Genomic DNA, 24370 nt, shown 5'->3' on the forward strand with positions numbered 1-24370 from the left:
TGAAAATTAATTAATTCTCACAATTCTGTTGCAAACTGATCTGATGATGAATTGGGGCCTTTTACTGATAGTTTTCCGGGCTGTCTTCACACAGCATCGGTAAATATCACTCATCTCATGTTCAAATATTCATAATTCACTTTTAACCATCAAAGTCCAACTTTAGAGTAGCTACACAGAATAATGCGATCAGACATCCTGGCAGTCATTAATAATTAACAGTATTTATATGCTGAGCCTATGACTAATATCAATGTTTAATAACAGAAAGTATTTGTCAAATTTGGCGTTGACACGAAACTAAGACATACAGCAGTAATTGTTTTTTTCGGGGGTCTTTTTGCTCCTATTGCAACTCCCCCCCCCCCCCCCCCCTGAAATTCAAACATCCTGTTATGTGCAGATATAATGGCTGTTTGGTTCTTTGTGCTTCTTTTAAAATTGGATTCATGCACTTGTGTTGAGATGGTGTGAATAATGAAGGGGGTTGAGGGAGTGAAACGCAGCAGCTGGCACGATTATAAAACCTCTGTGTTTCAATAAAAATGATGTCAAATACAGAGGGAATGTCCCATTTCTTTAGTCCTCATCAGTGAATTTAAACAGCTGGCGCCTACTGGAAGAGGTTACAAGAGTGTGTGTTTTTGTGTGTGTGTGTCACAGAAAGTGTGTGTGTTTCAGTTAAACATGCAGATGCTACACGCCACACATTTGCTTTGTTTTTTTTCTGAAGTGGATATTTGTGCAGCAGATGTTGCTCGAACGGTTTCTTAGTGACTAAGGGGTTCTCATTAATTTTTGAATTTCCATCGGTGCCGTCTGAGAGGCCACAGAGGCTTTTTGTTTGATATATGATTCATGTTAAGTGAGATATCACCTATTGCAGTTAAACTCTTCCCAGCCATTTCTAAAAGCTTTTTTTGTATTTTGGTGTTTTCGGTGTGTCTGAGCTACTTCAAACACACATGCCTGTCCATTTTTGATAAGTTGCGTGAATGGAAAATCCAGAATTATCCAGTATTACTTCATTCAAATATTTATGAGTACACTGTTATGCTGTCATATTTTAATATATTTTTTTGCCAGAGCATAATTATAGAGGTAGGTGCTTATTTGACAGTTGGAATATATCAAACCATGCCCTGCTCGATGGGGTTCAAGTCGTGAGCTTGGAGTTAAAAGGCTCTGTCTCAGTGGAGTGCACTCACAAGTTACGAAGCCTCAAACATCTGACATCATCTGTCTTATCACTTGCCCTCGGTTCTGGAAGTTGCATTCTTTATTATTTTCCATGTTCACCTTGGTGCAGAGGTGGCATTAGGTTTTGATTCTGTCATTTTGATGGACGCGGTCGTAAAAAAAAATCCATCGTAATCAGATTTTGTCTTTTTTTATATTTTTTTAATGGTAAAATGATGAGTCATACTAGAAGAGTCAATTTTGTTACAATAACTAATATATAGCATAGAAAAGAGTGTCCATTTATGAGGGCATGAAAAGAAAAGATGAACAGAAATTCCAGTTGTGTCATGTCAACAAAACGAGAAGAAGATTAATGATTTTTTTAAAATCTTGTGCAGTTGCAGCAGAAATGCACAAAAACACCACTGTCGTTGTTCAAACAAAACGTGCACTTAGTGAACTCGGTGTACTTGCGCCTGCTTGGCATCATCAAGTCCATCAAGGGAGATTGCTGCAGAGGCAATTTCTTCCATTTTACATTTTTCCTCTGGGTAGACAACTTTTTTGGGCCCTATTTGATTTTATTGTGAAGTCTCAACTCGTCCCTCTGCTGCCACCCTGAATGCTAAAATTACCAGCAGCATTTCAGCACAAGTTTCATAACTGAGGAAGGTTTTCACCCGGGGAAGTGATATGAACCCTCTGAAAGTTTCCGACTTTCTTGGGACTTTCTGAGCATGTGCTGTTAATACACAGCCAAACCTGTGAACCTGTCGTGGTCATACAGTTAGTCCCAGGCACACAACTTTTGTACACAACCTCAGTGAATTTTAAATCAAACAACCAAGATGTGATTGAAGTGCATACTTTCCAGCTTTAATTTAAGGGTTTACAACAAATTAGTAACTATTTAGTAATTGGAGCCATTTTTACTTGAGCCTCAGGCTCAAAACCAGTCGGACAATTGGCTGTAAGCTGTTTGCTGCCCAAGTGAAACCACTGGTTTCAAACAGCTCTCGAACAAGACATTTCAAAGTTCTGAAAAAAATAAACTCATTGGACAGATAAAACCAAGATGAACTTTTCAACCAGAAGCTGTAAAACTGACAGGGCTTCACATTGTAAATGGATACTGACCCAAAGCAATCTGCAAAAACAACCCTAGAGTTTCTCAAGGCAAAGAAATGAGAAATTCTTCAGTGGCCAAGTCAGTTACCTGATCTCAGTCCAATAAAGAGCTTGCTTTTCTGCTGTTAAATACAAAACTGGAGGCCGAAAGAAGCACAAACAAGCAGCAACTGAAGGCAGCTGCAGTAAAGGCCTCGAGGGAGGAAACACAGCATTTGGTGATGTTCAAAATAACAGAAAACAAAGTATGGACCTAACTGTAGACATAGTATGAGACCTCAGTGGAAGATTTTACAGCACATGTTGCATGCTATGTTATTAAAGACACAAATCACTGAGTGCTGCAGGTACTTTTCTCAGTAGTGTTGTGTGAGAGTTATGCAATGTACTGGTAGAAGGCCCCCAGTGTTCTTATTTCAAAATGAGCAGCTTTCAGATGAGTTAAATACTTAAAACACACAAGAGCAACTTGTTTCTGTTTACTGTGCAGTCCAACAAACAATGTTTCAAAGAGTCAATCACAAATAATTGGAAGTGTAATTTGCAGACAGTGGAGGTGTGCCGTCTTTCGCCTCCAGCTCTTCATCTAAGAGCTCACCCCATTAAAGTTCTATTACTGTCGTCCATAATTAAAACTGATCCACTGTCAAAAAATAAAATAAAATGCTATTTCATACATGCATTTTTATGCAATAACCATCTTGCTTCATTAGCTTTTCACAGTAAAAGCCACCCAACCCAAATGCTTTGTCTGTGAGGCGCCAACAATTTAACGCAGCCCCCAGTACAGTGTTAGGAAATCGATTAGTAAACAGTCAATGTCTCTCTACTAATGCAGAACATAAAAGAAAGTTAAAAGCAATAAAAAACACATTGTAAAAGAAGCGCTAACCGCATTACATTACCTTTATAATCAGTATAAATACAAAGTTCCCTGTAATATTGACAGCACAGTATCCTTTATATAAACCAGAGGGTGTTAATGTTTAATTTAACACTGAATAAAGTATAACTGGCAGAGTTTACACATTTCAACCTGCCTAATATAAAAACAGCACTTTATCATTTTTTAAAGCTTTAAAAGCATTCATGCTTGGTGTATTGTACAACATGAGTGCCACTACATTATGGAGGGAATAATCGCTAGAACACGAAGGAACCCTGATGCTTAATTGATATTTTTTATTGCCCACACATGCCCTCATAATGGCCACTTAGCTAAACTGAAGTACTTTGCCCAGATGCCTCAAAATTATGATGCGTTTTGTGTAGGAATGCCATTTTTAAGATCCTTAACTCCCCGAGCTGATAATAATTACAATTGCATACATTTAAAGAGGTGACCTTCACCCAGTAAGTGTTTTAATGGATAATGCTGTCGCTCCAGTGGACTCTTTATATTGACTTGTTATTTTAGCAGGCATTAAGCTACAGAAAGTCAAGAGAAAACACAGTTTCCCAGTTTTCTGGGATTTCCTTTGAGGATCTTTCACGGAATATACACGATTCGTTTCCTTCCTTACAGAAGTGTGAAGGGCTGCATGTGGAAGGGTGCATGTGGGCATGGAGGGGTGGTTGACGAGGATTACTTTTATATTATAGGTCAGCTCCCAGGGGGATTTTAACTTAATTAAAGATGGTACTCATTAACTCATCACTGTTCCACATATAGTGGCCTTTTCATTTCACTACAGTATTGTTATGCTGGGGATTGTGGGCCGTGTAAATTAATAACTAATGGTTGATAGCATATGATGAATTCTCTAACAAAATGCTGCTGAGTGTTTTCTTTTTGGGAAACAACTCATTACTATAAATGTATTCTTTTTCTAAAAAGGGAGAGTCCACCCAGTCGAGACAGTGGGTGATACTAGCAAACAGCAGGCTTTCACACTGTTGTACGCAGTGTCAGTGTCAGCATATCAGTGGTTTTGCTAAATCTGACAGCTTTTGTTATTCTTGAACTCCACTTTCTTTTCCTTGTTTCTCCCTGCAGGGCAGTAGTTGGACACAGAGAGCCGTTGCCTGATGACAGTAAAGACAACATCACCATTTTCACCCGAATCTTAGACAGGCTGTTGGATGGATATGACAACAGGCTCCGTCCCGGGTTGGGAGGTAAGCAGTGCTTAGTTCCTAAACAGCTGTACTGATGATGGATACACAAAAATGTTAATCACACTGTAATCCCAAATGCTGAAAATCATTAAATACATTAATTAATCTATTAACTCGTCCTGGAGGTCCTATGTCATTTCCTTCCTGTTGCGTTAATGAAATGGATTATTTTTGATTAAGTTGAACTTCTTTTGCAGATTAAGTGAGATTAAGTCATTTTACTTATTTTCATACTTTTCTTTCACTATTGTGGCTTTTTCCCATTAATATTAGTTAATATAGAGTGGGTGTGCTGGGTAAGTTCTGGATTTAAGTAGCAAATTATCATCGTGTTTTGCAGAGTGATGTTTGCTGTGCAAAGACAGAACTTTGATGTAAACCTCAAGCTGTCGTCCATGAATCATTGCGTACAGTAGAATAAAGCGTAACAGTCGCATTTAATTTAAATATCAGGAGTTTATGTTGTTTCATTTCAGAATAGAATTACTTACATCTTCCTAAGGGAGTGGGAAAAAAGTGCTATAGTGCAAAATTTTTTAACATAGTTGTGTAATAGAATATGAGTCCTGTTAAAGAAAATGTTGAAGTTGAATTATTGGCGTTTTTGTAATCAAGGGGTGTGTGAAGCATGAATCCATCTATTTAACTTGTGACTTAAATGCATGGGTTACAAGGTGTCAGATATTTATGGCTCTTTAGCCATTATTAGGGTTGGCAAAAAATAATCTTAATTATGTCTTTTGACTATGTTTAGTCAAAAGAGCAGGTCTAAGGAGCAGCATTTCTATGCTTCACTGAGGCACTTATTGATCCAACTGAACACTGTGGTTCAGTCCAGATGCATAGGAGACACATTTATTTATAAATAGAATTGATATATTTTTTTCTTTTAAAAAAAACTGTTACATAACTGATATGTGTCATGTTCTACATCTCAAACTGGTGCTTGAGGAAGTGAGTTAGGTGAGGTCGGAAGGCTAATTTGGCCTCTTATCAACACAGTCAGCAGTTGCTGCAGCAGTGCCTGACACATATTTATGAAGGTTATAAACTTCTAAGCCTGTAGCACACTCCTGTTCATCAGCACACATACTTACAGGTGCCATTGGCCCAACATGCACGGGGTGCAGGTTATTTTATATATCCTTATGCAATTTTCATGTTGCTCTTTTTTAAATATATATATTCAAACAAACTATTGACATTTTCTTTGTGGTGTAAATATCAGATATTAGACTAGTGTAGCTGAAACTTCAATTTTCTTCTCAACTGAAGGTTTTTGGCTTCACGAAACCAAACTGACACTATGCACTGCTAGTGGACAATACGGAGCATTTTTTTTATATCACTCTTGTGGAAAAGTGCGTTCCCTTGGGTGAAAATCTTTGTTCAATCATGCCCAAATGGCAAATAAGCACACACGTCAGTGGAAATCCCACTAATTGATGCCATTTCATCCAAATATCCGTGCCCTAAAGGACAACAGCAAGCCCACATGCTCAAACGTGCTTTACCATTTCTCAGCCAGTCAGCTGGAATGTCCATTTCTGCTCTACTGCTTGATTCACATGCCATGAGCATACCTACTGGGCAACAGGCCCACCATGCTGGATGACTCGGGCTCTGTGGCAGTAACCAGGAAAAGGAACCAAACATAGGTTGTTCGTGTTATATTCCCATCTCCAAAGGCAAAACAGATGATCAGGTGTCTCTCTGTACAGAAGTGACTGCCTATAGGTTAAAGCACAATTCCATCAACACCTCTTTACTCACAGTTCTTTAGGAAAATTGTCACTAAGCAAAGCAAATTAGTAGGACTGAAGCTGAAATGATTCCGATTGGTTAAAATATGTCAGTTATTTGTATGTAAGTAGGGTGCAATAGCTGTACACATTTCTAAAGTTGCTTTATGCACTGGTGTATCATAGCTTTATTACTTTTTATGAAGTCACAGAATGGGGACCTGTTTGAATTTTTCATATTTGAAATCCTCTTTGGTATTTAATAGACAGGATTTTTATTATCCTCTTATTTCTTTATTCATCAAAAATATGACCGGAATGTATAAAATATATAAATTCTAAATTTATAATTTTATGATATATTTTAAAATGCATTTTAAATGTAAAGTATTGTAAAACTATTTGACACAGGTTTAAATCTGCAGATTAGATTAGGAGCATCTGCCCTTCACACAGACCAGGCGCCACGCTTTTGTATAGCTGGGACGCTTTAAAGTCTAAAGCTGCTGCCTGCACAAGAAGAAAAGTACCAATCTTCCTCCTGCTGGCCACCCCATGCCTTCTGAAAAAACAGTCATGTGGGACCATCTCAGACAAGCAGACTGGGCAGAAACTGGAAAAATGCCATTTCATTTTATTTTCAGCAGCATCTATTAGCTCTGCCCTATGCTCCAGTGCTTTGTTGTAAACAGAAACAGGGCAAATCATTCTGTTCCCCTGCCTATGTCTTCCATGCAAACTGCTGACTTGGTGTTGTGATAATCATGTATTTGTGAGAGCTATTTGAGTCACAGAAATGATTAATGTGGAAGTGGATCTCCTCCCTTGGGATGGAAAGGGGGGTGTCTTTGCTAAAGGATTAGAGACCTCACCTGTGGGTGGCCATTTAGATCTGGGACACAGTTAGAGCGAGGATCCATTCACTTCTGGAGAAAAGCCTCATCACTCTCTAGTCGTTGCACCACCGGGAGCAGCTATTTGTCTCGCCAGCGGCCCAAGAGCCTGCTTTACACTGTTACCCCAGAGGAGCTGATTCAGCCCACACTGAAGAGGGCAAATTTTGATCTGTCATGACTTTCATCTCATGCCCTACTTAATGCGATGTTAAAATCATTAGTGACGTGTTTGGAAACAATCCTTCCACATCGCATAATTCATATGACAATTAAAGGTCTGCACTAGCGTGCCGTATAATGATCAGTGTGATCGGTGTTGCAAATTCAGGAATCATCTATAAATCATTATGACAGAAAAGCAATTATGGGGCTTTTATTGTTACATAACATGCAACGATGCATGTCATTAAAACTGAAGAAATACATCTTCCTTAGGAATAGACACAGTAGAAAGTCTTATAGAGTTATGACAGAATCAGACTCAGTGTTTGTATGTGTGTGTAACTGCAAAACATGTGTACATTATCTGAGTTAAAAAATGCTTAATGTTAAGCTGCTGCATATTATTCCTGAGCCAGTAGTCCTTTTTAAGGCTGACTAAAATCATTTTGGGTCAAAAGGGAATCTCGTCTCTGAAGATACAGACTTGGGCGTGGCCCAAAGCAAATTTTATGCTTCAGTGGTCAAAAACGAACTTGAGCCAAACAAATGGTAGTTTTACTGAATGGATAACTTTCAGAAGCATCTGTGAAGCTGCTCGCAGCAACATTTTGCCTCCGAATTGAGGTCAGGGAAGAAGGAAAAAACAAACAACAACTCCTGGGCCAAATCCTTAGGACTGTTATAGCCAGTGCTGTGTGTATTTTAGAAAATGTCTTATATTATTGGTGTAGCATTATGTTCTTAAACCAGCAGCCTGTGCTACAAGAACACGGATTTGATGAAATGATCCATAAAGACAGTTTGAATCCAGGTATTAAGCCGTCCAGGAGGACACAAATTCCTCCCTGAGCATGCATAAGTCTTCTGCATTTGTTTTATTTTTTTCCTTCAAATTGAGGTGTTTCTCTAACCGTTTAATACTCTAGGCTTTTTCTAAGGTAGCTTAGTTAAAATCCAACCAGCAAACTTCACTGTCATGCACACAAACAATCAGCTTAACAAAGACAGAGCTGCAGCAATGCTTTTTTTTGTGTACAGACTGAGTAATGACCGTAATGTGTTCTGGTCCTCGTTGTCTCTTTTCCTCAGAGAGCGTAACAGAAGTGAGGACAAACATCTATGTCACGAGTTTTGGACCCGTTTCAGACACAGACATGGTGAGTATCAGTTTCCTCAGCTTCCTCCTCACTCGGATCAGAATCATCAAACCTAAGAAGGCTTTCATCCCTTTACCTGTTACTGTTTGGCAGAGGTGTTTAGTGTGGCATTTGGATTGTGTAAGCATCTTTGCTTGAAGGTCCTTTTAGAGGATGTTGGATTTGTTGGTCTTAGCTATTCATGCATTTTATTATTATTATTAGTAGTAGTAGTAGTAGTAGTAATGGTTTTGTGTACATATATTTATGTTATATACTAGCAGACAACTTTCGGATGGTGCTGTTCCTTGTCAAAGTGGTCTCCCTGTAAAACACAGCCTTTAAAAGCCTCAGATGACCCTCTTTAAGCAGCAATTGCCTGAGAATTTTTATGCGTTGTCTTGAGACCCTGTACAGCATTTGACATATTTGATCATGCAGCTCTAATTGACCGCCTTGAGCTCTGGGTTTGTTTCCGAGACTGAGCACAGAGCTGGCTTGACAGCCTGCATGACATAGCAAGATTAGTGCGTTTTTGCCAAACTTTGAGTGTTTCGGTCTCACTGGAGCTCTGCTTCACTCTGTTCTGGGGCTCTAAGCGTAGCTCCTCTACAGCAGCTTGTGTTCACACTGTCAGACTCGAACACGAGTCGATGAGGATCTCCTGAGGATGTCATAAACTTGTGTGAAGACGGTTACAGAGGATGTTAAAGGTGAACGGCTTTACTTCCTTAATGGTATATGACAGATGTTCTTTATGTTAACTAACTCAACTGTAGAGTACAGAGACACATAAATATTCATGCTGTCATGGTTAAGTGTGCCGGGTAACAAAGACACAAATAAAATGAGTGGGTGTATATCTGTATATAATTAGATAATTAAATGAAATATAATTAAATGAGATGAAGTAATTAAATCTCAATATTAGTACACAAAAAGAGAAATTTGTTGGAAGAATCAGAAAATTAATTAATTAGTGAAAAGAAAAAAGAACAAAAAGAGGAGGAGACCAGCCAACCGACGACAAAAGAGGTACCGCCATGCAAGTCAGAAATGATATTAGTCTACGTGGTTGGAGGCTTCTTTATTTTCCTATGCTATGCAATCCCTGAGTCAACACACACCTTTCTAATGGCCCAAACTAATCCAAAGTTATTGCGATCATGTGCAGTCAGCTTGCACTCTCAATACTTTAGATCAAAAGACCAGGCCTGCAACCACTTGCAGTCATTCGCTTTCTTTCAAGCAACTTTGGTGTCTCAAGATGGCGATAATCAGCAATAAATCTATCTCTCTATCAGTTGAATGGGGTCTGAGATTGATTCAGATGTGTTGGAAATCTGTCCACATGTATAAATTAGACAACAGTTATTTGCAAATGTTACCAGAATCGGGACTCAACTGTTTGGAGACCAGTTGCTACCTGTTCAGTAACTCTGCAGTCAACTGTGGTTGTTTCAGCTACTTGCTTTTGATTCTCAAATGCGAAGGGAGGGAGCCGGAGTACCCAGAGGGAATCCACACAAACACGGGGAGAACATGCAAACTCCACACAGAAAGACTCCGGCCTGATGGTGGAATTGAATTCAGGACCTTCTTGCTGTTGCTGTACCGCAACAGTGCTAACCACCGTGCTGCCCCGCAATATATAAATATTCAGCATATTGATTGGATGTTCAAACAGCAGTCTTTCAACATTTATTTCAACATAATGTGAGCTAACGTGTGAACACACTGCTTATTTGACAGATGAAATGATAGTGTAGCTTCTGATCAAGCACAGTTCATTTCATGAGCTATTTCTATGTCGATCTAAATAAGCATATCCATAAGTATGTACTCTATGAGCTATGTGACTGTCATGTAAGGCTGATACAACAGCTGTGTCTTTTGTATTTTGCAAACAGTGATGGTATTATTTCAGTACATGAACATGCTGACAAACTGTTGTAAAGAAGGAACACTCTCACATCAAAATCTTGATAAATCTTCTCTAAACATCTTGGAAAAGCTTGAGGCTCTTTGTTAACATACTGACTTTTGGTTATCCATGGCTCCAGTCACACGGGCTTAGAGATCAGAGGCAACAGCCTGGCAACCACCAACTGTTACAGAAATATTCCCCTGCCAGTTGCTGGAGATTGCAGGCAGACATTGTGATATCGATCGCTAATACCCTCAGTTTCACTGAGACCATTCAGGTGCCCCCTGTCAACAACCGATCGCTAGGGAAAAATGTGCATTCCCTGGCCAATTGATGAGTTGTTGCTGAAGGTTGCTGAGTGACAGAGGGTTTTGCACCAAAAACCTCCTTGCCGTTTCCTTGGTTGCTAGCAGCTTGCCACAGTTGTCTTTAGTTTGCATGGAAGACTCATCTGCAAACTCTTGTTTATTAACCACAGAGCAAAAGTGAACATTCATGTGCAGATCTGCTGACAACTCGGTATCTTTCAAACAAAAACTCTAGGCCCATAACTTTTCAATTATCATCAAACTCACATGTAAAATACTGCATTTCCATATGGGACTCGTTCTTTGCATTTTTTTTCTCAACCTATCGCAGGCCTTTTGATACACCTGCACTCACAGCCACCTTTTCACACATGCCACATTCCAGCTGCCACAGAACACATCTGTCCTGCTGTTCGCAGCCTGCTCCAAATCCAGTGGCAGGCAGTAACTAGCTCGTGAACATAGCATTAAGCAGTAAAGGAGACACTTGGCTCATGTGTTGGCAGACACCAAATAAAGTGCTAGAAGAGTTTCCTGGGATCAATGTTCACTATATGGACACAAATAAAACAAAATAAGAGGAAATTTTTATATGTGAATAAGTATGCTAACAACTGCCATGTCAACTAAAAGTTAATGGCATATCAATGTTCCTCATTTATTGTTTGCATGTGACACTTGCCGGGTATGATTATTAATATGAGAAAGACAGCAGTTTCCCTGCTTTGAGAGAAGGGCTCTGTTGCATTAGTACAGAAGACAGTGCTTTCTCTTTTTCAGGACATGTCACCTTTGGGGTCTCTCAGAGCTCAGTTCTAGATCCAGTCTTTTATTCTCTTCACATGCTCCACTTGGCAGCTGCATGAATCAACAGAAAACACCACGGGACACAGAAGCCCACTTGTGGTAATGCTTTGGTCAGAGCTGCAGTTAGCTAGGTCAGTGCTGGTTCACACACGCTGGCACCTTTGTCTTGCTGTCAGTGTATGTGGAGTAGCAGCCTGGGAAACACAGCATCAACATATTATTATTATTATTTTAATTTCTTCATTGTCTTGTCAGTTTTAGATCATTACCCAAGAAGGACTCATCTTGGCCCCAGGCTACACTGGGTTTTCTTGCTCGATACTGACATGAAGGCTGCATAACGGCTCCAAGTACTTCCTTTCAAGATTTTCCACAGCCTAGTCTGAAAAGATGATCAGGCTTAAGCCGTCAAAAGGCATCCCACAATGGAACTGACGTCGAAAGTCAAGTGACTGAATATCTGCATTGCAAATGTGTTTATAGGACATCTTTTGCATATGTAGTGCCGACGCTCTTTTTGTTCCTCTCGCTTGCTCGCATCTTGTCTGTACCAGTGAACTGCTTAAAGTGTTGTGTTTGCATTGTTGTGCATACATTGCAAGGGTCCAGTTCAGATAGCAACTTTATGGAGATTAACATCTCATTTTTTTTATACTCCAGTAATCTCCTCCTACACTATCTACTAAATTCTGTCTTCAAAGGTATTGTGTAGCATTGCATGAATAAAATGTTGGTCATAGATCAGCACTCTGAGCTTTTTCAGTTCCTTTAAGCAGAGGAAGAAATAACACAAGACAAGAGCAACTGCTGTACAAGGAAAATATGTGGATAGTAGGCTGGGTTAAAATCCCCATTGTGCATTTTAATAAGGAGTTGTCTGAAATTGGTGCCTGTCTCCACATCGACGGGTGCCTTCTAGGACAAGTGGGTGGGAAGTTGGCGTAGTTTTTCTTTCAAATTTAGAAAATTAGTGCTGTCTTATATATAATCCTATAGGGTGGGTTATTTTATGGTTGTATATTTGAGCTTTGAAGACACTCGTCAGAGCCGACGGTGGCATCTCTAGTGTAGGTTGAGGTCGCGGGATCGTGTTTTCTGGATGATGAGTTTTCAGGCTAACAAGCTGAATGAGCGTGGAGCAGGACAGCCTCTGAGTAGGGCATTGCAGTAAACAGTACTGGGAAGCAAAAGCCTGAACCATTTTTCTAGGTCAGTTAAAAAAGAGGAAACGGCTAATCTTGGAGGTATTTCAGAGGTGGAGAGAAGCTTTTTGAGGTATTCCTTTGATGTGTTCACACAAGAGAGTTTTGTTTTGTCTACAGCTAACCGCAGTTTAACTGATTACTTTGAGGCAGCTGCAGAGTCACTGAAACAAAAAGGCAAACCAGCTCTATAGGAGCATAAGATATCTTTTGAATTAGCCATTAAAGTATCTTATCGTGCAACGCTGTCTCCTAAAAAAAAAGCGTTCTCATACTAGACCTCATTCTTATGTGTATAAGGGGAAACAAACAATTTCAAGAAGTACAATATCACCAACAAAGTCTCATGAAATCAGATCAGGCAATAGGTTGATGTGGGATCATGAAAAAAGAAACAGTATACTTGTAGAGATATCTCTCTCCAAACTGTTACAAGAAATTCACAGTCAGAGCACACTCAATGACCTCTTAATCTTATCTTCTGCTGTATACATCCAACTACCGATCTCCGTAACATCAAGTGTCCTAGAAATGTCTGCTCCCCCTGGGGCCACACATTTAGACGTCACTTGTACCCCTTTCCGCCACATCTACCTTTAGTGTCCCATACTGGAAGAAGAGGAACGCTCACATCTGCGTATTCATCGTGCTTGATTCAAATATTAGGCCAGTAGCAGGGCACTTTGTACAGTTGTGTCTGACTAAGAGAAGATTTCTGCACTTTGTCACACTAAGACACAGAATGTAGGTTACGATCTTGATGCTGATCTCTAGTAAGTAGGTTGGTGTGTTTCTCTATCCCGAGCTCCCCCTTTCTCACTCGATCCGGTGGATTTTTTTCTGTCTTTCGTTTGTGTCTTTCTCCTGCCCTTTCAGTAAGTCAATGCAGTCACGTCGTATCCACATGCATGCTGTGTCACAGCACATGTACCTGTTTCATGGTGGGATTTGACAGGCCTTTGCTGATGAAATGGGAAGCGATTTAGGCTGTCACATGCACTGTGCTGAGGCTCGGTTTGACAAAGACGGCAGTGATGGCCCAATCTCACCAGGGCTGCAAAATTTTCTGGGGATAAAAATTACTGGGTTATGTGAAAAAATGACAGCCTATATTTGTATGTTTACAATTCAGAAAAAATTTGCTCCAAAAACAAACCCCCCCACAAGTTTAAATTCTGGAGAGAACAGATGAATCTTTGTGCTGCTAAAATTTGAAGGTTAACTCCTGGAATCTGTATCAATCATGTTGTCCTTATTCAAGGACTTGCTAACCCAGTTATGCCCTTTTTAGAGAATAAACCAAATTTAAATTGGTCATCACCACCACCTTTCATAAAAAAAGTGAAAAAAAAAAACTTTACTCTGAAAATAGGGCTTTTTTCCACTCACTGTACAGGTCATTGTATTCCCCAGTGTCGCGGCATGATTCATGTGTCGGACAGGAACAACTTGAAAGCAGAACGGGAAGACTTTTTTGCAACCTAAAAGCCTATATTTTTCTTCTAATAGCAGCCAGAAGTAAGAAGGCTGTAACATCCTTCATGGGGATGGGAAGTGATAAGAATTTAGCTATTCCAGTTCCATTATCGATATCACTTATTCATTCGATTGCTTATCGGTTCTCACTGGGTTTTCGTTGGCTCTGCTTTACATGTCACCACCATCGCTAAGAAGCATATCCAAGACATTACATTACAAAGTGACAGTGAACACAGCTCAAGGATGGAGATGAGTTGGCACCGGATAGTGAAGGTAGTATCCCTGAGATGTCCAACCATTCTGACACAGAATCTGCCTATGGGACCAGAGCAACGCTTCACCAACGCAGCCCAGAGCAAAGCCACAAACAAGTCATACTGTATGCAATTGACCTTCAAAACATAAATACACACAAGATGTGAACTTGACCAGTGAAACCTTACTCAAGCTTGTAGGCAGTTATTCCATATTTCTAGATATTTCAGTAATCTAAATACTTTGAATGTGTCTGCACAAAATAGGTTAAATCTGCAGAAAAAAATCTTTGTTTGCACTTATGAAGGATGAGAAAACTGTATTCTGGTCATTTAAAATACCAGAATACTGCAATGCATTACTGATTCGAACATACCTCAGGTTTCAAAAATGAAATATTATTAGTATTAAAACAAAGAAAATTAGTTTTACAACAAGTAGCATTAGATTCTCTAATTAAATGAAAATGTGTTCATATAGATTTACATTTAAGTGCTTGGTCGCTTGAGGGTTAAATAGAGGAAAGCTAATCACCTTCTTTCAAACAGGATGAATTAAGGGACTGCACCAAAGGGCAGTGTAAGATAAATATGGACTAGAACTCAAGGGAAGTTCAAGGATAAAAAAAACATCCATGTTAAAGTAGTACAGCAGAGCCACTATAAATCTAATATAGCAGATCTACTATAATGGTATTCAGTTTTTATACATATGCCACACATCAGTTTACATATATTCCATAGTGTGTCCTTTGTTCTGGCCCCTCCCTGAGCTGGTTTCTGCTGGAGGTTTCTTCCTTTTAAAAAGGAGTTTTTCCTTCCCACTGTTGCCAAGTGCTTGCTCAGAGGGACAGATGTCTGGTTGTTGGGATTTTCCTCTGATATTGTAGGGTCTTTACCTTACAATATAAAGCACTTCAAGGCAACTGTTGTTGTGATTTGGTGATATATAAATTGAATTGAATTGAGCACGGTGGCACGGTGGTTAGCACTGTTGCCGCTCCGGGTACTCCGGCTTCCTCCCACTGTCCAAAGACATGCAACTTGTGGGGATAGGTTAATTGGATAATCCAAATTGCCACTAGGTGTGAAAGTGCGAATGGTTGTCTGTCTCTGTGTGTTGGCCCTGCGACAGACTGGCGACCTGTCCAGGGTGTACCCCGCCTCTCGCCCTATGACAGCTGGGATAGGCTCCAGCGCCCCCCGTGACCCTGAAAAGGATAAGCGGAAGCGAATGGATGGATGGATGTTCCGTCTAAATCACGTGATTTCCATTGGACATAAGATGGAAACCCTGATCTCTCATAAATCTCTCTCTTGCATTTTCTACTGCGGACTGTGAAAACATTGTCAGGGGACACTGCGTATGCATTTTTTTTAACATGCATGCATGGATTTATTCTATTTTTGTAGTAGATAAATAACACATGATGGATAAACCAAAATTTCCTTTCTAAATGTAATTCATTCATGTTTGCATCACTGCATGCAGCTCCAAACAGTCGTAATTTGCTAATGAGTCCCATTTCCATATTGCTTTTATGTGATTACTGCTACATACTTGACTCTATATTCGTGGAACAAAATGTTCCTATCTGAAGTGTGATGCAGTGAAGTGCTAAAACATGTTTACGGCTCAGAGCTGCAGAAGCTTGTGAACTCTGACAATAATTGGAGTTGGTATGGGATTCACAGCTCAATGCAAGTCTCACGCAGGTTCTACTCTCAGCAGGGAAAGGTGAACAGCAAACAAGAATCCAAGTGAGACAGAATAATTGGCAAGAGGAGAGAGAAAGGCGAAATTGTAATTATTAATCAAGCCTCTGACTGATCGACACGATGCTCACAGAAGAGAAGAATTGGGCCCAAAAGCTGTGTTAATTCTGTATCATTACCACACCAGCGAACCAGTATCTTATCTCTGGGCTGCTGTGCACTGTCAAAAACAAGACATGATGACATATTGTGTACCACGCATACCATTTCTGCACAGTAAATTGGGGAAACGGCGCTTGTGCACAATATGCTATCTTGTCAGAGGCACTAAATCAAACCTGTCAAACCAGTCTGCTAATCTAAAGAAAAAATGTCTCCAGTTGTAGCCACGAATAACAGTAGCACGGGTTACCGAGTGGAAATTTTCTGGCATAAACAGCTTGTTCAGGTTGCTTTGGCTAAAAACTGATTTCGTTTGATAAAAACAACTCATTGAAACGGAAAAAAAAAGAAAAGAAACAATTTAAAACAAAGCCGTAGTGACATTATTACAAGAGGATGTAATAATTAAATGTTTAGAATTTAATGAACTCATTAATTCGTGATAAAAGACTGCATTAATATTCTATCAGATATTAGACACAACCTTCCTGCCATTACCAGAGATCCAGACACCCGATCTCGTTTTTTAACATCTAGACTCATTTAGCCCAGTCTCGTGTACATCCTACCTCAACAACTGTTCATATTTTCCTAATTTCCTTTCATTCCATAATTCACTAATGTGAATTATTTTTTTTACTGCAGTGGTGAGCCCTTCAGTATCTACTGAAATTTCTCAGCCATTAAACCCAACTTGAAAACATTAGAGACCCATTTAGTTGTGGCAGAGATTTGGTTTTACCTAATTCATTTTAGTTCATTTGGTTCTGCAGTACCCAAGGCAGAAAAAACATGAACACAAATATGCTCGATTTTATTAAGAATTGTTCCCATAATGCACTGTGTTCTTTATACGCAACAAATAAAATGAAACCTTATCTGATTTCCCCAGTAAACCTTCTCACTAGATGGTGAAACAGACATAACCTCAGCTGTGCCCTTTGAAGCTTTCACTTCATGAAATTTCATTTTTTTTATGGTCTTAGAGTCAGGCAGTTTAGGAGAAATTTAATTTACATCTAAGCCCATTAAAAGAGGACATTTATTATCAAACGTCTGCAGCTGGTGATAAATCTGTTGATGATATAGTGAGAAAAAAATCAAATGGAAACTGCTTGTACTTACACATCTAACTCAAAAGTCATTATTAGCATTTATTTGGAGTCATCGCTGTGTTTATCAGATCAAAGTCCAGATTTTCTCGCCGTTTAGCCACATTGTGGTCCTTTCACAACATGTGAGAAAAATGTCTGTCTAATCTATCTGTCCATCCCAGTTCGTTGCTATCTTTGGTGAGCAGCGAGGGTACAGAGGCTTCATCAAAGCTCCGTAGCTGAAAATTGCTGCTTCTCGAAACAACTAAGGGCTTGAAAGATAATTTGTGACTTTGTAACTGTGACTGAATCCTTTCATAAAATACACTCACTGGCCACTTTTTTTGGGTCCACCTGTCCAACTTCTCTTTAATGCAAATATAATTAGCCATTCACATGGCAGTAAAAGTGCATTTAGGCATGTACACATGGTCAAGACGACGTTCGGAAGTTCAAACCAAGCATCTGAATGGGGAGGAAACGGTATTTAAGTGACTTTGAATGTGACATGGTCGTTGGTGCCATATGGGCTAAACTGAAAATTTCAGAAACTGATGATGTGCTACAATTTTCCCACATATACTGTCTATAGGGTTTACAGAAAATGGTCTGAAAAAGAGAAAATATCCATTAAGTGTCAATTCTCTGTGCAAAAACACCTTGCTGATTCGAGAGGTCAGAGGAGAATGGTTGTTTTAGCTGGCAAAATTAACTCAAATAACTAGTCTTTACAACCAAGGTATGCAGAAGCTAATATGTTACAGCAGCAGAAGACCACACCAGTTGCCACTTGTGTATACTAAGAACAGGAAACTATATTTGCGAGTCTCACCAAAATTGGGCAATAGAAGATTTGAAAAGCATGACGAGTCTTGATTTTTTCTGATGAGTCTGAGTCTTGTGACATTCATATGATACAGTTAGAATTTGGTATAAATCTCCAAAAGTTGATTCTGTTCATCTGGACGTAGCGTTTTCTGGGAGAAACTCATCATCCACTGGAGCACAAACTGGGTGTCATCAGGACGCTACAACACAGAGCGAACACCATCCCCACTGACACAGTGGCCAGGGAGGCAGAAGAACAGCACATCAAAAAGGCCCTGAGTAAATGTGGTTATCCCAGCTGGACTTTTGTCAAAGCTGGAAAGGCACCTAAAGAGAGCTCCAGCCGATCCAGGAGAGAAGGACAACCGCTGCCCAAGCCAAAACCTGTAGTGATCCCATATGTGTCAGGAGTATCGGAACAGTTGAGATGCATTTTTTCGAAACACCGGGTCTCTGTGGGTTTTAAACCCCAAAACACGCTGCGCCAAAAATTGGTCCACCCCAAGGATCGGGTCCCCCGACACAAACAGAGTAAAATAGTGTACGCTGTTAAGTGCCAGGAGGATTGCCAGGATTTATACATCGGGGAAACCAAACAACCTCTGGCGAAGCGGGTGGCACAACACAGAAGAGCTACCTCGTCAGGCCAGGACTCTGCAGTCTACAGGGAGTGCAGAATTATTAGGCAAATGAGTATTTTGTCCACATCATCCACTTCATGCATGTTGTCTTACTCCAAGCTGTATAGGCTTGAAAGCCTACTACCAATTAAGCATATTAGGTGATGTGCATCTCTGTAATGAGAAGGGGTGTGGTCTAATGACATCAACACCCTATATCAGGTGTGCATAATTATTAGGCAACTTCCTTTCCTTTGGCAAAATGGGTCAAAAGAAGGACTTGAAAGGCTCAGAAAAGTCAAAAATAGTGAGATATCTTGCAGAGGGATGCAGCAATCTCAAAATTGCAAAGCTTCTGAAGCGTGATCATCGCACAATCAAGCGTTTCATTCAAAATAGTCAACAGGGTCGCAAGAAGCGTGTGGAAAAACCAAGGCGCAAAATAACTGCCCATGAACTGAGAAAAGTCAAGCGTGCAGCTGCCAAGATGCCACTTGCCACCAGTTTGGCCATATTTCAGAGCTGCAACATCACTGGAGTGCCCAAAAGCACAAGGTGTGCAATACTCAGAGACATGGCCAAGGTAAGAAAGGCTGAAAGACGACCACCACTGAACAAGACACACAAGCTGAAACGTCAAGACTGGGCCAAGAAATATCTCAAGACTGATTTTTCTAAGGTTTTATGGACTGATGACATGAGAGTGAGTCTTGATGGGCCAGATGGATGGGCCCGTGGCTGGATTGGTAAAGGGCAGAGAGCTCCAGTCCGACTCAGACACCAGCAAGGTGGAGGTGGAGTACTGGTTTGGGCTGGTATCATCAAAGATGAGCTTGTGGGGCCTTTTCGGGTTGAGGATGGAGTCAAGCTCAACTCCCAGTCCTACTGCCAGTTTCTGGAAGACACCTTCTTCAAGCAGTGGTACAGGAAGAAGTCTGCATCCTTCAAGAAAAACATGATTTACATGCAGGACAATGCTCCATCACACGCGTCCAAGTACTCCACAGCGTGGCTGGCAAGAAAGGGTATAAAAGAAGAAAAACTAATGACATGGCCTCCTTGTTCACCTGATCTGAACCCCATTGAGAACCTGTGGTCCATCATCAAATGTGAGATTTACAAGGAGGGAAAACAGTACACCTCTCTGAACAGTGTCTGGGAGGCTGTGGTTGCTGCTGCACGCAATGTTGATGGTGAACAGATCAAAACACTGACAGAATCCATGGATGGCAGGCTTTTGAGTGTCCTTGCAAAGAAAGGTGGCTATATTGGTCGCTGATTTGTTTTTGTTTTGTTTTTGAATGTCAGAAATGTATATTTGTGAATGTGGAGATGTTATATTGGTTTCACTGGTAAAAATAAATAATTGAAATGGGTATATATTTGTTTTTTGTTAAGTTGCCTAATAATTATGCACAGTAATAGTCACCTGCACACACAGATATCCCCCTAAAATAGCTAAAACTACAAACAAACTAAAAACTACTTCCAAAAACATTCAGCTTTGATATTAATGAGTTTTTTGGGTTCATTGAGAACATGGTTGTTGTTCAATAATAAAATTATTCCTCAAAAATACAACTTGCCTAATAATTCTGCACTCCCTGTATTTACACCTACAGGCTAGTGGACACTCTTTCAAGGATGAGGATGTACACATCCTGGACAGGGAAAAATCGCTGGTTTGAGCGTGGAGTCAAGGAGGCCATTTACGTGAAAAGGGAAAGACCATCTCTGAATCGAGGAGGGGGCCTAAGGGTACATCTTTCGCCATCTTACAATGCTGTGATTGCAGCCATTCCCCAACTCTCTGTGAGTGGTACTCATGGCTAGGGCTGGGCGATATATCGAGTTTTTTAAAAATATCGATATATTTTTATACGAGATATAAGATGTGACCATATCCTTTATATCGATATATACGTTATAATTATAGTTGTGGAGCCACAAGGTTGCCTCTCTTTCGTCCACTTTTGTCTCTACGCAACGTTACTCCGCCTCGCCTCTCCTTCACTGAACACATCTCCCCCTCCTCCCCCATAGCTTCACCTGCAGGCAGCGACAAGATGAACACGGCAAAGCTCCGTTAACGAGTTACTGCGCGTCGCCCCGTGCGTGGGGCTGGGCGGCGTCAACGTGTTAACGAGCTAACCACGCTAACGCCATGCAGCCCAGAGGGGCTGCACAGCCTAAAATCCTTTCATTTTCTCAAAAGTTGACAGCGCTACGGAGCTGCACCGCTTGATGGATTGTCGGAGCATTACGGCTACCGAGGAGCCTCGCGTAGTAATACGCACTGTGCTTCAACGTAATATTACCGTATTGTGTGTGTATAAGGACCATAAATGGCACCTGAAGCGGTTTGGTATAAACAGCAAGAAAGCATGGATCCATCTTGCCTTGTATCAATGATTCAGGCTGTTGGTGATGTAATGTTGTGTGGAACATTTTCCTGCCACCTTTTGGGTGTTTAGTACCAAATCAGCATCATTTAAACACCACAGCCCACCTGAGTATTGGTGTTGTCCGTTCCTTTATGACCACATTGATAAAGGCGCATTATCCCAGCAGGATAACCCACCATATGACAAAGCTCGGATCATCTCAGATTGGTTTCTTCAACGCGATATTAAGTTTATTTTACTTAAATGACCATCAGATTTATATCCAGTAGCACCTGTGGGATTTAGTGGAACAAGAGATTCACATCATGGGTTGCAAACATGCAGCTGGCACATCTGCAGCCAAAATCTCTGAGGAATGTTTCTATCACCTTGTGGATTTATGGCATGAAGAAATAAGGCAATTCTGAAGGAAAAGGGGCATTCAGTGAAGTGGCCAGTGAGCTCATCTTAGTTTACTTTAGTCTTAGTTTAATTGTTATTCTAATATTGATTATAGCAGTCATTTACGGTATTTTGTTGTGAAGTACCTTTCTTTAGTTCTTTTTCACATTAAGTAATGACTATAATAAGGGTAGCCTTAGATAATTACTTTCTATAGTAATTAAACTGTAACTTCACCCCACTGCTAAATTACAAAAAAACAACAGTCCAAGACTGCACACCCGCACAAAGGCTGACTATTCCCTCCACATCATACCTGAACTGAGTTCCTGCTTCCAGAAGTATGTCATCAAGAGAATGTCTCCCATTTTTTCCTGTGTTGCTGCGGTAATTAATCCTACTGAAAATTCATGAACCCAAATTTCAGTCAACTCCAAAAGTAACAGTTTCATGCAAATTGTTTTAGAATTTTTTAATAGATCTGCTCGCAAACAGTGGGCTAAAAATTGGTTGTTGCGGAAAACTACATCTCTATCGATTAGAGTTGTTGCTATATCACCAATAATGTCAAAAACAGGGACATTTTTTATCGTTTAGTCAATGCAAGACCAAGAGAGGAGTAAAATGAGTCAAGGAGCCCATCCTGCCAGCTGCTACCTTTGCCAAGTCATGTAAAAGTCTAGGTTAGGGTTAATGTCTAGGGTTAATGTACAGTGATGCTTCTACAGACATCAGAAGTCCAAGTTTAAACTATAGCTCCAAACATCACTCCTGTGAATCGGGAGCCTTGAGGATTAATTGAAAATGAGCGCCGTTTCACAGACCTGCCACTGAAGGGTGGGCAGCTGAAGGAAGTGGACCGCCCACCTCTGATTGGTCTCAAGCTGCTGACTTTATGTCAGCACTAGCTTTACAAGGTGACCCTTCATCTGCTCATTTTCAAAACTGAATATCCAACTAGGATTCCAGGGAAATAGATTCAGTCTCAGCTGATAGTGAACAGATGAGAGTACACCCTGTACAGGTCAGCAGTCCTTCACAGGTTATATATACATGTCCACAAAACATTTAAAGGCACCTTTTTGTTTTAATTTGAGCTTATACATCCTGTTGAAGAATTTTCAACCCATAAAATGCAAATCTTTACTTTTTTTTTTTTTATCAGAGCCCAATCAAATGATTTAATTTACAGCTCAGCATGCTCCACAAATTTTCTTGTAGTCTAGATCCAGTTGCCACTTTTATGATGTCATTGGTTTTTTAACTGCAGCAATAAACATACATCCTTAGCAAATATGTTTTTACAGTTATGGAATTTGTACTTATTTGTGGGCTGTCTGGGTAAGAAAGACAGAGCATCTGCACCTTTCACTTTGAATCCATCCAGGGCACATCAATCACCCCAAATATTCATCTTTCTAATAAAGGCAAGATGCCAGCAATCTTGTAAAAATGGTCTGTGTATTATGTGAAGACAAATAATGAATGCAGTTGCAATACTGGTGTCATGTGTTTAAAGGGGTTCTTTAAATTAGAGTTGTTTGCCATAGTTAATCTATTCATGATTCTGACTGCTGTAAAAAAAAGATATTTGACAGCCACTGTTGGGTAGAAGCTCCGCTCTGTCTCCTCTGTCAAGGAGAAATCAATCACTCAGTCCCTGGAGGAACACCAGCTGGCATCTGAATGGTTTGTGCCATTTGGCCTTGTGGAGATTTACTATACTTTTCCTCACTTCTGTCTTTCAGTCTTCAAATTAATTCCCCGTGTTTACACAAGGTTCTGTCCAAAGGAAACAAACAAATGATGGCTTCACCCCAGCTGGGCCAAGCTCACTATTGTCAGTTTACATCACTGCATGTTTTACACTAATTGAGGCCTGATTTGGCATCTCATAAAGACGTGATTAACATGCATAACAAAAGGATAACCTTGGCGATGGGGATTTAAATGTTTTACTAGGGTTCCTTTTTTGTATGCCAGGATAGAGCAAACTTTCTTAGACTGTGCAGGAAAGTTTTTGTTAAACATGCACAGGACAGAACAATAAATCAGTGTCATGGTTGCCCTACTGTCCACATGTGTTTGGTCATTAGTCTTTTTTGTGACCTGGAGAGTCCTTTGATGACAGCACTGAGAACTTAATGCATAAAGGAATCAGTCTGACATAATTAATGGGAAAAACAGTACACAAATTACTTTTTGAACTCTTTAGTAGGTGTAAAAAAAAAAAGAACCAGAGACTGCAGTTAATTAATAAATGGGGCAAAGATGAAATAAAGTGATTGAGGGTTGCGCACGTTAGTCACATTCTGGCTTTTATCAGTCGGTGAAGCTCTCTGTGGGCTTTATTTAGAGCACTGCTGTGAGGACAGATGCGATGTAATTATTGTATAGCATTGCAAGTTTGCAGGCCTTTAGGAGGTCAATCGCATCAATTAACAGACGTCCATCCTGTGCTGTTTAGAGGAGACCTGTTGCTGTGTTGAATGGAAGCTGCACACCCTCTCCCACTGAGCATGAAGGGATCCTGTTGTTAAAACCAATGGGAAATGACTTAATCAAGGTGTCACTCAGGGGGGCAGCCAGTTACAGTTCACGGTACCTGAGCTGTTTCAGCGAACAAGCAAAAAGCTCAAAAATGGCTAGCAACACGTGGACCGTGCCTTTGTTGCGCACTGTTGTGGCATAGCTTCCCCACATCTCACTCTGTTGAAGCTTCAGCTCTCTGTCTGCAAAGCCGCTGTACAGAGCTGGCGAGGAAAAGCAGTTGCTAGGACACCAAGACCCATTGAATGGATAATGTGAAATAAATTTATTTTG

The 24370-nt window shown here is 40.3% G+C and overlaps 1 protein-coding gene across 2 annotated transcripts in view; it reads left to right on the forward strand.

Moving 5' to 3' along the window:
* Positions 1–24370, forward strand: part of gabra3 (gamma-aminobutyric acid type A receptor subunit alpha3) — a 108015-nt gene that overhangs the window by 55126 nt on the left and 28519 nt on the right. For both annotated transcript variants that reach the window (XM_084941838.1, XM_084941839.1), the window contains exons 3-4: positions 4307–4428; positions 8318–8385. In XM_084941838.1, the coding sequence (XP_084797964.1) occupies positions 4307–4428; positions 8318–8385 (190 nt within the window). The remainder of the gene's footprint in view (positions 1–4306; positions 4429–8317; positions 8386–24370) is intronic.

This window comes from Perissodus microlepis, chromosome 10 (genome assembly GCF_051167445.1).
Source record: "Perissodus microlepis isolate ML-2025 ecotype Zambia chromosome 10, ASM5116744v1, whole genome shotgun sequence".
Lineage (NCBI taxonomy): Eukaryota > Metazoa > Chordata > Actinopteri > Cichliformes > Cichlidae > Perissodus > Perissodus microlepis.